The 12,268-nt window shown below is 47.3% G+C and overlaps 1 protein-coding gene across 1 annotated transcript in view; it reads right to left on the bottom strand.

Moving 5' to 3' along the window:
• LOC110523996 (potassium/sodium hyperpolarization-activated cyclic nucleotide-gated channel 1-like) overlaps positions 1–12,268 on the bottom strand; it is a 183,742-nt gene that overhangs the window by 148,296 nt on the left and 23,178 nt on the right. The window contains exon 2 of the mRNA XM_021603242.2: positions 1,128–1,551. Coding sequence (XP_021458917.2) covers positions 1,128–1,551 — 424 coding nt within the window. The remainder of the gene's footprint in view (positions 1–1,127; positions 1,552–12,268) is intronic.

The following is a 12,268-nucleotide window of genomic DNA, read 5'->3' as shown; positions in this document are numbered from 1 at the left end:
GTAAACAGCTGCAAGGAAAACAGGAAGAGGGGTCCCGTGTGGCTCAGTTGGTAGAGCATGGCCCTTGCAGCACCAGGGTTGTAGGATAGATTCCCACGAGGGACCTGTATGAAAAAAATATGAAAATGTATGCACTCAATTCTATAAGCTGCTCTGGATAAGAGCATCTACTAATTTACCAAAATGCAAATGTCGACTGCAGAGGAGAACTGAGTGACACATAGGGAGATGCAGAGCAGCAGGGGCTACAGGAGCATTAGACTCTATACATGAAATCATCAATGCAGCATGCAGAATCAAGTAATATTAGATTGTTCTGTCAAGCTCAGCCTTTGTCTTGACAGACAAAATATTCAATCATGTAGTCTGATTAAATCTTATCTCCATCTAATACAACATTAAATATAGGATCCAATGCAACGGCAAGTGTAATTAAACGCAACATTAGGCTACATTTGTAATCCAATGTAATGACACTAGTTGGGCTATTTGTGTAGTAAGCACAGGAATCATTGATACTTGCCCATGGTGCAAGAGAGGTTGGAAATGCAATAATGTCTGTACATAAAGCATAACAAAGCCTATTCCCATAGAATCTCCGGCTTTTTCAAACTTCACTATTGGAGCATCAAATCAGATCTGATATCCGTCAAGTTAACATATTTTGAACATTTTGCACATTCATGTTGATCAATCGATCAATCAGTGAAATAAAGGTATAAAAGGGAGAGCAATGCCAGCTGGGCAAATGGAATGAGTGACTCACAGAGGAGTGAAATGACACCATAGGAGGGTTCTCTCTCTTTCTCCTCTCTCCTTCTCTTTCTTTTCCTCTCCCTCTCTCTCCCTCTCTCTCTCTGTACCCCTCTATCTCTCTTCTCTTTCTCGCTTTACCTCCCTCTGTTTAAACTTAATTTCCCCATATCTAAACTCCGATGTCCAAGAATGACTTGCATTCATCCTCACATTCACCTAAATGTCAGAAGTCAGAGCTGTGGCATTCAGCCTCATACACACACACACACATGCACACACACACACACACACACACACACACACACACACACACACACACACACACACACACACACACACACACACACACTCTATCACCACATATATCTTACCTCTTCCCACTGATGTATGTATCTGATGAGTCGGGAAAGTCTCAGCAACCTCAGAAGTGACAGAATCTTAGTAAACCTAACGATCCTCAGCGCCCTCGCCGTCTTGTACACCTCTGAGTCAAACCCCTTTTCCACTATTAGAAATATATAATCCACTGGTATGGACGAGAGGAAGTCAACCACAAACCAGCTCTTCAGGTAGTTCATCTTGATGACCTTGGGGTCCAGGATGATCTCGGAGCTCTCCTCGTTGACGATTCCAGTGCGAAAGTTCATGACCAGATCCACGAGGAAGATTGTGTCTGATGCTACGTTGAATATTAGCCAGGTGGTGGTGGTCTGCTCCGAGAAGAAGGTTATTCCTACAGGAATGATGATCAGGTTCCCCATCATCATGACCAGCATTACCAAGTCCCAGTAGAACCTAAAACAGACAGAAATGGGTCATCAAATAATATGGCTTTAAGTACAGTACACATAGAGGGGATTGTACCAATAGAACCTACAACAAACAGATAATGTGTAAAAGAAAACTATGGTTTCAGAATCTAGAATAGACACATAACATGTCAAAATACGGCTTTACATATGAACGGTACACATACAAAGAATTAAACCTAGAACAAACAGACAGCATGTCAGAACATTAACCAAATCAAATCAAAACTTTATTTGTCACATGCGCCATGCATGTAGACCTTACCGTGAAATGCTGACGTACAAGCCCTTAACCAACAGTGCAGTTCTTGAAGAGTTAAGAAAATATTTACCAAATAAACTAAAGTAAAAAGTTGTGTGCGGGGGTAGAGGTAAGTTGAGGTAATTTGTACATGTAGGTAAGGGTGAAGTGACTATGCATAGACAATAAAACAGTGAGTAGCAGCAGTGTACAAAACAAATGAAGGGGGGGGGGGGGGGGGGGGGGGGGTCAATGTAAATAGTCTGGTGGCCATTTAATTAATTGTTCAGCAGTCTTATGGCTTGGGGGAAGAAGCTGTTAAGGAGCCTTTTGGTCCTAGACTTGGCGCCCCAGTACCGCTTGCCGTACGGTAGCAGAAAAAAACAATTTATGACTTGGGTGACTAAAGTCTCTAACAATTTTACGGGCTTTCCTTTGACACCGCCTATGATATATGTCACGGATGGCAGCAAGCTTGGCCACAGTGATGTACTGGGAATAGACACATAACATTTATATACACTAAGATTGGAGTCATTAAAACTAACTTTTCAACCACTCCACAATTTTCTTGTTAACAAACTGTATTTTTGGCAAGTCGGTTCGGACATCTACTTTGTGCATGACACAAGTCATTTTTCCAACAATTGTTTACAGACAGATTATTTCACTTATAATTCACTGTAGCACAATTCCAGTGGGTCAGAAGTTTACATACGCTAAGTTGACTGTGCCTTTAAACAGCTTGGAAAATTCCAGAAAATTATGTAATGGCTTTAGAAGCTTCTTATAGGTGTCATGTATTGTCATGTTGTGTCTTGTTTCTGTCCTTTCCCTTCACCCTGTCTCCCTCTGCTGGTCGTTATTAGGTTACCTTTTCTCCCCCTCTTTCCCCCAGCTGTTCCTTGTCTCCTCCTAACTACCTCGTCACCCCTTTTCCCACCTGTTCCCTTTTTCCCTCTGATTAGTCCTCTATATCTCTCTCTGTTTTTGTTTCTGTCTTTGTCGGATTCTTGTTGTGTTATTCATGCCAGAACCAGACTATCGTCATGTTTGCTGCAACCTTGTCCTGTCCTGTCGGAATCTGCCGGTCCATCTGAGCCTACGTTTGTTTTGTTATTAAAGAAGCTCTGTTTACGTTAATTCGCTTTTGGGTCCTCATTCACGCTCCGTAACAGAAGAATCCGACCAAGAATGGACCCAGCGACTTCGGATCCTCTCCACTCAGCCGTCGAGATCCAGGGAGCGATGCTAGGCAGACACGAGCAGGAATTGTCTGCTGCTCGACATGCCGTTGAGACCCTGGCCACCCAAGTCTCCAACCTCACAGAACAGGTTCACCATCTCCGCCTCGATCCACCGGCCACTTCCAGGGCTTTCGAATCTCCGGAGCCCAGAATCAATAACCCGCCGTGTTACTCTGGGGAGCCCACTGAATGCCGCTCGTTCCTCACCCAGTGTGATATTGTGTTTTCTCTCCAGCCCAACACTTACTCCAGGAGCACTGCTCGTGTCGCCTACGTCATATCTCTCCTTACTGGACGGGCTCGTGAGTGGGGCACGGCAATCTGGGAGGCAAGGGCTGAGTGTACTAACCAGTATCAGGACTTTAAGGAGGAGATGATACGGGTTTTTGATCGATCTGTTTTTGGGGAGGAGGCTTCCAGGGCCCTGTCTTCCCTATGTCAAGGTAATCGATCCATAACAGACTACTCTATTGAGTTTCGCACTCTTGCTGCCTCCAGTGGCTGGAACGAGCCGGCTTTGCTCGCTCGTTTTCTGGAGGGTCTCCGCGCAGAGGTAAAGGATGAGATTCTCTCCCGGGAGGTTCCTTCCAGCGTGGATTCCTTGATTGAACTCGCTATTCGCATTGAGCGACGGGTTGATCTTCGTCACCGAGCTCGTGGAAAGGAGCTCGCGTTCTCCGTTGCCCCCCTCTCCGCATCACTACCATCTTCCTCTGCCGGCTCGGGTGCTGAGCCTATGCAGCTGGGAGGTATCCGCATCTCGACTAAGGAGAGGGAACGGAGAATCACCAACCGCCTCTGTCTCTATTGCGGTTCTGCTGGTCATTTTGTCACTTCATGTCCAGTAAAAGCCAGAGCTCATCAGTAAGCGGAGGGCTACTGGTGAGCGCTACTACTCCTGTCTCTCCTTCAAGATCCTGCACTACCTTGTCGGTCCATCTACGCTGGACCGGTTCGTCAGCTTCCTGCAGTGCCTTAATAGACTCTGGGGCGGAGGGCTGTTTTATGGACGAGACCTGGGCTCGGGAACATGACATTCCTCTCAGACAGTTAAGGGAGTCCACGGCCTTGTTCGCCCTGGATGGTAGTCCTCTCCCCAGGATTCAGCGTGAGACGCTACCTTTAACCCTCACTGTTTCTGGTAATCATAGCGAAACCATTTCTTTTTTAATTTTTCGTTCACCTTTTACACCTGTTGTTTTGGGCCATCCCTGGCTAGTTTGTCATAATCCTTCCATTAATTGGTCTAGTAATTCTATCCTCTCCTGGAACGTCTCTTGTCATGTGAAATGTTTAATGTCTGCTATCCCTCCTGTTTCCTCTGTCTCTTCTTCACAGGAGGAGCCTGGTGATTTGACAGGGGTGCCGGAGGAATATCACGATCTGCGCACGGTGTTCAGTCGGTCCAGGGCCACCTCTCTTCCTCCACACCGGTCGTATGATTGTAGTATTGATCTCCTTCCGGGAACCACTCCCCCCCGGGGTAGACTATACTCTCTGTCGGCTCCCGAACGTAAGGCTCTCGAAGATTATTTGTCTGTAGCTCTTGCCGCCGGTACCATAGTCCCCTCCTCCTCTCCCGCCGGAGCGGGGTTTTTTTTTTGTTAAGAAGAAGGACGGGTCCCTGCGCCCCTGCATAGATTATCGAGGGCTGAATGACATAACAGTGAAGAATCGTTATCCGCTTCCTCTTATGTCTTCAGCCTTCGAGATCCTGCAGGGAGCCAGGTTTTTCACTAAGTTGGACCTTCGTAACGCTTACCATCTCGTGCGCATCAGGGAGGGGGACGAGTGGAAGACGGCGTTTAACACTCCGTTAGGGCACTTTGAATACCGGGTTCTTCCTTTCGGCCTCGCTAACGCTCCAGCTGTCTTTCAGGCATTAGTCAATGATGTCCTGAGAGACATGCTGAACATCTTTGTTTTCGTTTACCTTGACGATATCCTGATTTTTTCACCGTCACTCCAGATTCATGTTCAGCACGTTCGACGTGTCCTCCAGCGCCTTTTAGAGAATTGTCTTTTTGTGAAGGCTGAGAAGTGCTCTTTTCATGCCTCCTCCGTCACATTTCTCGGTTCTGTTATTTCCGCTGAAGGCATTAAGATGGATCCCGCTAAGGTCCAAGCTGTCATTGATTGGCCCGTCCCTAGGTCACGCGTCGAGCTGCAGCGCTTTCTCGGCTTCGCGAACTTCTATCGTCGTTTCATCCGTAATTTCGGTCAGGTGGCAGCCCCTCTCACAGCCCTTACTTCTGTCAAGACGTGCTTTAAGTGGTCCGTTTCCGCCCAGGGAGCTTTTGATCTCCTCAAGAATCGTTTTACATCCGCACCTATCCTTGTTACACCTGACGTCACTAGACAGTTCGTTGTCGAGGTTGAAGCGTCAGAGGTGGGCGTGGGAGCCATTCTTTCTCAGCGCTCCCTCTCTGACGACAAGGTCCACCCTTGCGCGTATTTTTCTCATCGCCTGTCGCCGTCGGAACGTAACTATGATGTGGGAAACCGCGAACTGCTCGCCATCCGCTTAGCCCTAGGCGAATGGCGACAGTGGTTGGAGGGGGCGACCGTTCCTTTTGTCGTTTGGACTGACCATAGGAACCTTGAGTACATCCGTTCTGCCAAACGACTTAATGCGCGTCAGGCGCGCTGGGCGCTGTTTTTCGCTCGTTTCGAGTTTGTGATTTCTTATCGTCCGGGCTCTAAGAACACCAAGCCTGATGCTTTATCTCGTCTCTTCAGTTCTTCAGTAGCCTCCACTGACCCCGAGGGGATTCTCCCTGAGGGGCGTGTTGTCGGGTTGACTGTCTGGGGAATTGAGAGGCAGGTAAAGCAAGCACTCACTCAAACTCCGTCGCCGCGCGCTTGTCCCAGGAACCTTCTTTTCGTTCCCGTTCCTACTCGTCTGGCCGTTCTTCAGTGGGCTCACTCTGCCAAGTTAGCCGGCCACCCTGGCGTTCGGGGTACGCTTGCTTCCATTCGCCAGCGTTTTTGGTGGCCCACCCGGGAGCATGACACGCGTCGCTTCGTGGCTGCTTGTTCGGTCTGCGCGCAGACTAAGTCCGGTAACTCCCCTCCTGCCGGCCGTCTCAGGCCGCTTCCCATTCCCTCTCGACCGTGGTCTCACATCGCCTTAGATTTTGTCACCGGACTGCCTTCGTCAGCGGGGAAGACTGTTATTCTTACGGTTGTCGACAGGTTCTCTAAGGCGGCTCATTTTATTCCCCTTGCTAAGCTTCCTTCTGCTAAAGAGACGGCACAAATCATCATCGAGAATGTTTTCAGAATTCATGGCCTTCCGTCAGACGTCGTTTCGGACAGAGGTCCGCAATTCACGTCTCAATTTTGGAGGGAGTTTTGCCGTTTGATTGGGGCTTCCGTCAGTCTCTCTTCCGGCTTTCACCCCCAGTCTAACGGTCAAGCAGAACGGGCCAATCAGACTATTGGTCGCATCTTACGCAGTCTTTCTTTTCGCAACCCTGCGTCTTGGTCAGAACAGCTCCCCTGGGCAGAATACGCCCACAACTCGCTTCCTTCGTCTGCGACCGGGCTATCTCCTTTTCAGAGTAGCCTCGGGTACCAGCCTCCGCTGTTCTCATCTCAGTTCGCCGAGTCCAGCGTCCCCTCCGCTCAGGCTTTTGTCCAACGTTGCGAGCGCACCTGGAAGAGGGTCAGGTCTGCACTTTGCCGTTATAGGGCGCAGACTGTGAGGGCTGCTAATAAGCGTAGAACTAAGAGTCCTAGATATTGTCGCGGTCAGAGAGTTTGGCTCTCCACTCAGAACCTTCCCCTTAAGACCGCTTCTCGCAAGTTGACCCCGCGGTTCATTGGTCCGTTACGTATTTCTCAGATCATTAATCCTGTCGCAGTTCGACTTCTTCTTCCGCGATATCTTCGTCGCGTCCACCCGGTCTTCCATGTCTCCTGTGTCAAGCCCGTTCTTCGCGCCCCCGCTCGTCTTCCCCCCCCCCCCCCCCCCATCCTTGTCGAGGGCGCACCCATCTACAGGGTCCGTAGGATTTTGGACATGCGTCCTCGGGGCCGTGGTCATCAGTACCTAGTAGATTGGGAGGGGTACGGTCCTGAGGAGAGGAGTTGGGTTCCCTCTCGGGACGTGCTGGACCGTGCGCTGATCGATGATTTCCTCCGTTGCCACCAGGTTTCCTCCTCGAGTGCGCCAGGAGGCGCTCGGTGAGTGGGGGGGGTACTGTCATGTATTGTCATGTTGTGTCTTGTTTCTGTCCTTTCCCTTCACCCTGTCTCCCTCTGCTGGTCGTTATTAGGTTACCTTTTCTCCCCCTCTTTCCCCCAGCTGTTCCTTGTCTCCTCCTAACTACCTCGTCACCCCTTTTCCCACCTGTTCCCTTTTTCCCTCTGATTAGTCCTCTATATCTCTCTCTGTTTTTGTTTCTGTCTTTGTCGGATTCTTGTTGTGTTATTCATGCCAGAACCAGACTATCGTCATGTTTGCTGCAACCTTGTCCTGTCCTGTCGGAATCTGCCGGTCCATCTGAGCCTACGTTTGTTTTGTTATTAAAGAAGCTCTGTTTACGTTAATTCGCTTTTGGGTCCTCATTCACGCTCCGTAACAATAGGCTACTTGACATCATTTGAGCCAATTGGAGGTGTACCTGTGGATGTATTTCAAGGCCTACCTTCTTTGCTTGACATAATGGGAAAATCAAAAGAAATCATTGACCTCAGAAAAAAAATGGTAGACCTCCACAAGTCTGATTCGTCCTTGGGAGCAATTTCCAAATGCCTGATGGTGCCACGTTCATCTGCACAAACAATAGTATGCAAGTATAAACACCATGGGACCACGCAGCCATCGTACAACTCAGGAAGGAGACGCTTTTTGTCTCCTAGAGATTAACATACTTTGGGGTAAAAAGTGCAAATCAAACCCAGAACAACAGCAAAGGACCTTGTGAAGATGCTGGAGGAAATAGGTACAAAAGTATGTACACTGCTCAAAAAAATTATGGGAACACTTAAACAACACAATGTAACTCCAAGTCAATCACACGTCTGTGCAAGCAACACTGATTGACAATACATTTCACATGCTGTTGTGCAAATGGAATAGACAACAGGTGGAAATTATAGGCAATTAGCAAGACACCCCCAATAAAGGAGTGGTTCTGCAGGTGGTGACCAGACCACTTCTCAGTTCCTATGCTTCCTGGCTGATGTTTTGGTCACTTTTGAATGCTGGCGGTGCTTTCATTCTAGTGGTAGCATGAGAAAGAGTGGAGTCTACAACCCACACAAGTGGCTCAGGTAGTGCAGCTCATCCAGGATAGGACATCAATGCGAGCTGTGGCAAGAAGGTTTGCTGTGTCTGTCAGCGTAGTGTCCAGAGCATGGATGCGCTACTAGGAGACAGGCCAGTACATCAGGAGACATGGAGGAGGCCGTAGGAGGGCAACAACCCAACAGCAGGACCGCTACCTCCGCCTTTGTGCAAGGAGGAGCAGGAGGAGCACTGCCAGAGCCCTGCAAAATGACCTCCAGCAGGCCACAAATGTGCATGTGTCTGCTCAAATGGTCAGAAACAGACTCCATGAGGGTGGTATGAGGGCCCGACGTCCACAGGTGGGGGTTGTGCTTTACAGCCCAACACCGTGTCGGACGTTTGGCATTTGCCAGAGAACACCAATATTGGCAAATCCGCCACTGGCGCCCTGTGCTCTTCACAGATGAAAGCAGGTTCACACTGAGCACATGTGACAGACGTGACAGTCTGGAGACGCCGTGGAGAACGTTCTGCTGCCTGCAACATCCTCCAGCATGACCGGTTTGGTCAGTCATGGTGTGGGGTGGCATTTCTTTGGGGGGCCGCAGAGCCCTCCATGTGCTCGCCAGAGGTAGCCTGACTGCCATTAGGTACCGAGATGAGATCCTCAGACCCCTTGTGAGACCATATGCTGGTGCGGTTGGCCCTGGGTTCCTCCTAATGCAAGACAATGCTAGAACTCATGTGGCTGGAGTGTGTCAGCAGTTCCTGCAAGAGGAAGGCATTGATGCTATGGACTGGCCCGCCCGTTCCCCAGACCTGAATCGAATTGAGCACATCTGGGACATTATGTCTCGCTCCATCCACCAACGCCACGTTGCACCACAGACTGTCCAGGAGTTGGCGGATGCTTTAGTCCAGGTCTGAGAGTAGATCCTACAGGAGACCATCCGCCACCTCATCAGGAGCATGCCCAGGCATTGTAGGGAGGTCATACAGGCACGTGGAGGCCACACACACTACTGAGCCTCATTTTGACTTGTTTTAAGGACATTACATCAAAATGGATCAGCCTGTAGTGTGCTTTTCGACTTTAATTTTGAGTGTGACTTTCTAATCCAGACCTCCATGAGTTGATAAATTTGATTTCCATTGATAATTTTTCTGTGATTTTGTTGCCAGCACATTCAACTATGTAAAGAAAAAAGTATTTAATAAGAATATTTCATTCATTCAGATCTAGGATGTGATATTTTAGTGTTCCCTTAATTTTTTTGAGCAGTGTATATCCACAGTAAAACGAGTCCTATATCGACATAACCTGAAAGGCCGCTCAGCAAGGAAGAAGCCACTGCTACAAAACCGCCATAAAAAACGCCAGACTATGGTTTGCAACTGCACATGGGGACAAAGATCAGACTTTTTGGAGAAATGTCCTCTGGTCTGATGAAACAAAAATATAACTGTTTGGCCATAATGACCATCGTTATGTTTGGAAGAAAAATGATCAGGCTTGCAAGCCAAAGAACACCATCCCAACCGTGAAGCACGGGGGTGGCAGCATCATGTTGTGGGGGGGCTTTGCTGCAGGAGGGACTGGTTTACTTCACAGAATAGATGGCTTCATGAGGCAGGAAAATTATGTGGATATATTGAAGCAACTTCTAAAGACATCAGTCAGGAAGTTAAAGCTTGGTCTCAAATGGGTCTTCCAAATGGACATTGACCCCAAGCACACTTCCAAAGTTGTGGCAAAATGGCTTAAGGACAACAAAGTCAAGGTATTGGCTGTCCATCTCAAAGCCCTGACCCCAATCCTATAGAAAATCTGTGGGCAGAACTGAAAAAACGTGTGTGAGCAAGGTGGCCTACAAACCTGACTCAGTTATACCATCTCTGTCAGGAAAAATGGGCCAATATTCACCGAACTTATTGCGGGAAGCTTGTGGAAGGCTACCCGAAACGTTTGACCCAAGTTAAACAATTTAAAGGCAATGCTACCAAATACTAATTGAGTGTATGTAAACTTCTGACCCACTGGGAATGTGATGAAAGAAATAAAAGCTGAAATAAATTATGCTCTCTACTATTATTCTGACATTTCACATTCTTAAAACAAAGTATTGATTCTAACTGATCTAAGGCAGGGAATTTTTACTCTGATTAAATGTCAGGAATTGTGAAAAACTGAGTTTAAATTTGTTTCGCTAAGGTGTATGTAAACTTCCGACTTCAACTGTAGATGTTCTTTTTGATCAAATGGGAAAGGGCAGTGTGGAGTGCGATTGAGATTGCATCATCTGTGGATCTGTTGGGATGGTATGCGAATTGGAGTGGGCCTAGGGTATCCGGTAGGATGCTGTTGATGTGAGCCATGACCAGCCTTTCAAAGCACTTGTTTAGGCAGGTTACCTTTGCTTCCTTGGGCACAAGGACTACGGTGGTCTGCTTGAAACATGTAGGTATTACAGACTCGGTCAGGTAGAGGTTGAAAATGTCAGTGAAGACACTTGCCAGTTGGTCCGTGCATGCTTGGAGTACATGTCCTGGTAATCTGTCTGGACCCGCGGCTTTGTGAATGTTGACCTGTTTTGAAAGGTCTTGCTCACATTGGCTACCGAGAGTGTTATCACACAGTCATCCAGAAATTCGGGTGCTCTCGTGCATGCTTCAGTGTTGCTTGCCTCGAAGCGAGCATAAAAGGCATTTAGCTCGTCTTGTAGGCTTGCATCACTGGGCAGCTCGCATCTGAGTATCCCATTGTAGTCCGTAATAGTTTTCAAGCCCTGCCCCATTTAACAAGCATCAGAGCCAATCTTAATCCTGTATTAACGCTTTGCTTGTTTGATGGTTCGTCTGAGGGCATAGCGGGATTTTTTTATAAGCGTCCGGATTAGAGTCCCGCTTCTTGAAAGCAGCAGCTCTAGCCTTTATCTCGATGTGGATGTTGCCTGTAATCCATGACTTCTTGTTGGGATATGTACGTACGGTCACTGTGGAGACGACGTCGTGGATGGACTTATTGATGAAGCTGATGACTGAGGTGGTGTACTCCTCAATGCCATTGGATGAATACCGGAACATATTCCAGTCTGTGCTAGTGAAACAGTCTTGTAGCGTAGCATCCGAGTCATCTGACCACTTCTGTATTGAGTGAGTCACTGCTACTTTCTGCTCCAGAAGTTATTTTCGGTAGCAGAAACATTATGTACAAAATAAGTTACAAACAATGCATAAAAAATAAAAAAATTGCACAGCTGGTTAGGAGCATGTAAAAAGTCAGCCATCCTCTTCGGTGCCATCTTAATGCATGCCATTTAGCAGACACTTCTATCCAAAGTGACTTACAGTGCAGTAAATACTTATATTATTAGTATACTGTATATGATCCCAGCAGGAATACAACATGGTGCTTGTAATGCTTGGCATTACAAGCACCATGTTCAATGCTCTTATCAACTGAGTCACAGAGACACAAAAAAATTCCTGGATAATATGGCTGTATTATTTACACAAAGAGGATTGCATCAGTTTGCACCAAAGAACCCAGGCGTGGGTGTGTGAAAATTATATGCCTGTATGTATAAACCCACACATCATCCCTAGACAGAGCCTTTATGGCATGAGTTAAAATGTAATCGAATGGATATGGAAGTCAATACTCAGCAAAAACCTTACCAATATTCTGTCAGGCACAGTTAAGAAAAATCAAGAAAAGTCAAGGAACATATGAAGGGAGATTATGAGGTATCACTATCAATTTGGAGCTTAAACGAGTGCTTCTATCAAACAAATCTGTTTTTATTTTATTTTTCTTCCATCCCCACTTTTTCCTGTTCATATTGTTTCAAAGGGGATTTAATAAGAAACTACTACTACTAAATACATTCCCCTGTATGTAATTTACAGTGAAGGGGAAGACTAGATTCTAGTAGTACCACTGGGAGACCAGTACCCTATGGCTGGGAGGCTGGGTTAG

Source organism: Oncorhynchus mykiss, chromosome 5, assembly GCF_013265735.2.
Source record: "Oncorhynchus mykiss isolate Arlee chromosome 5, USDA_OmykA_1.1, whole genome shotgun sequence".
NCBI classification, from domain to species: domain Eukaryota; kingdom Metazoa; phylum Chordata; class Actinopteri; order Salmoniformes; family Salmonidae; genus Oncorhynchus; species Oncorhynchus mykiss.
Note: the sequence above shows the minus strand (reverse complement) of the source record. Positions and strands in the feature narration are given on the sequence as shown.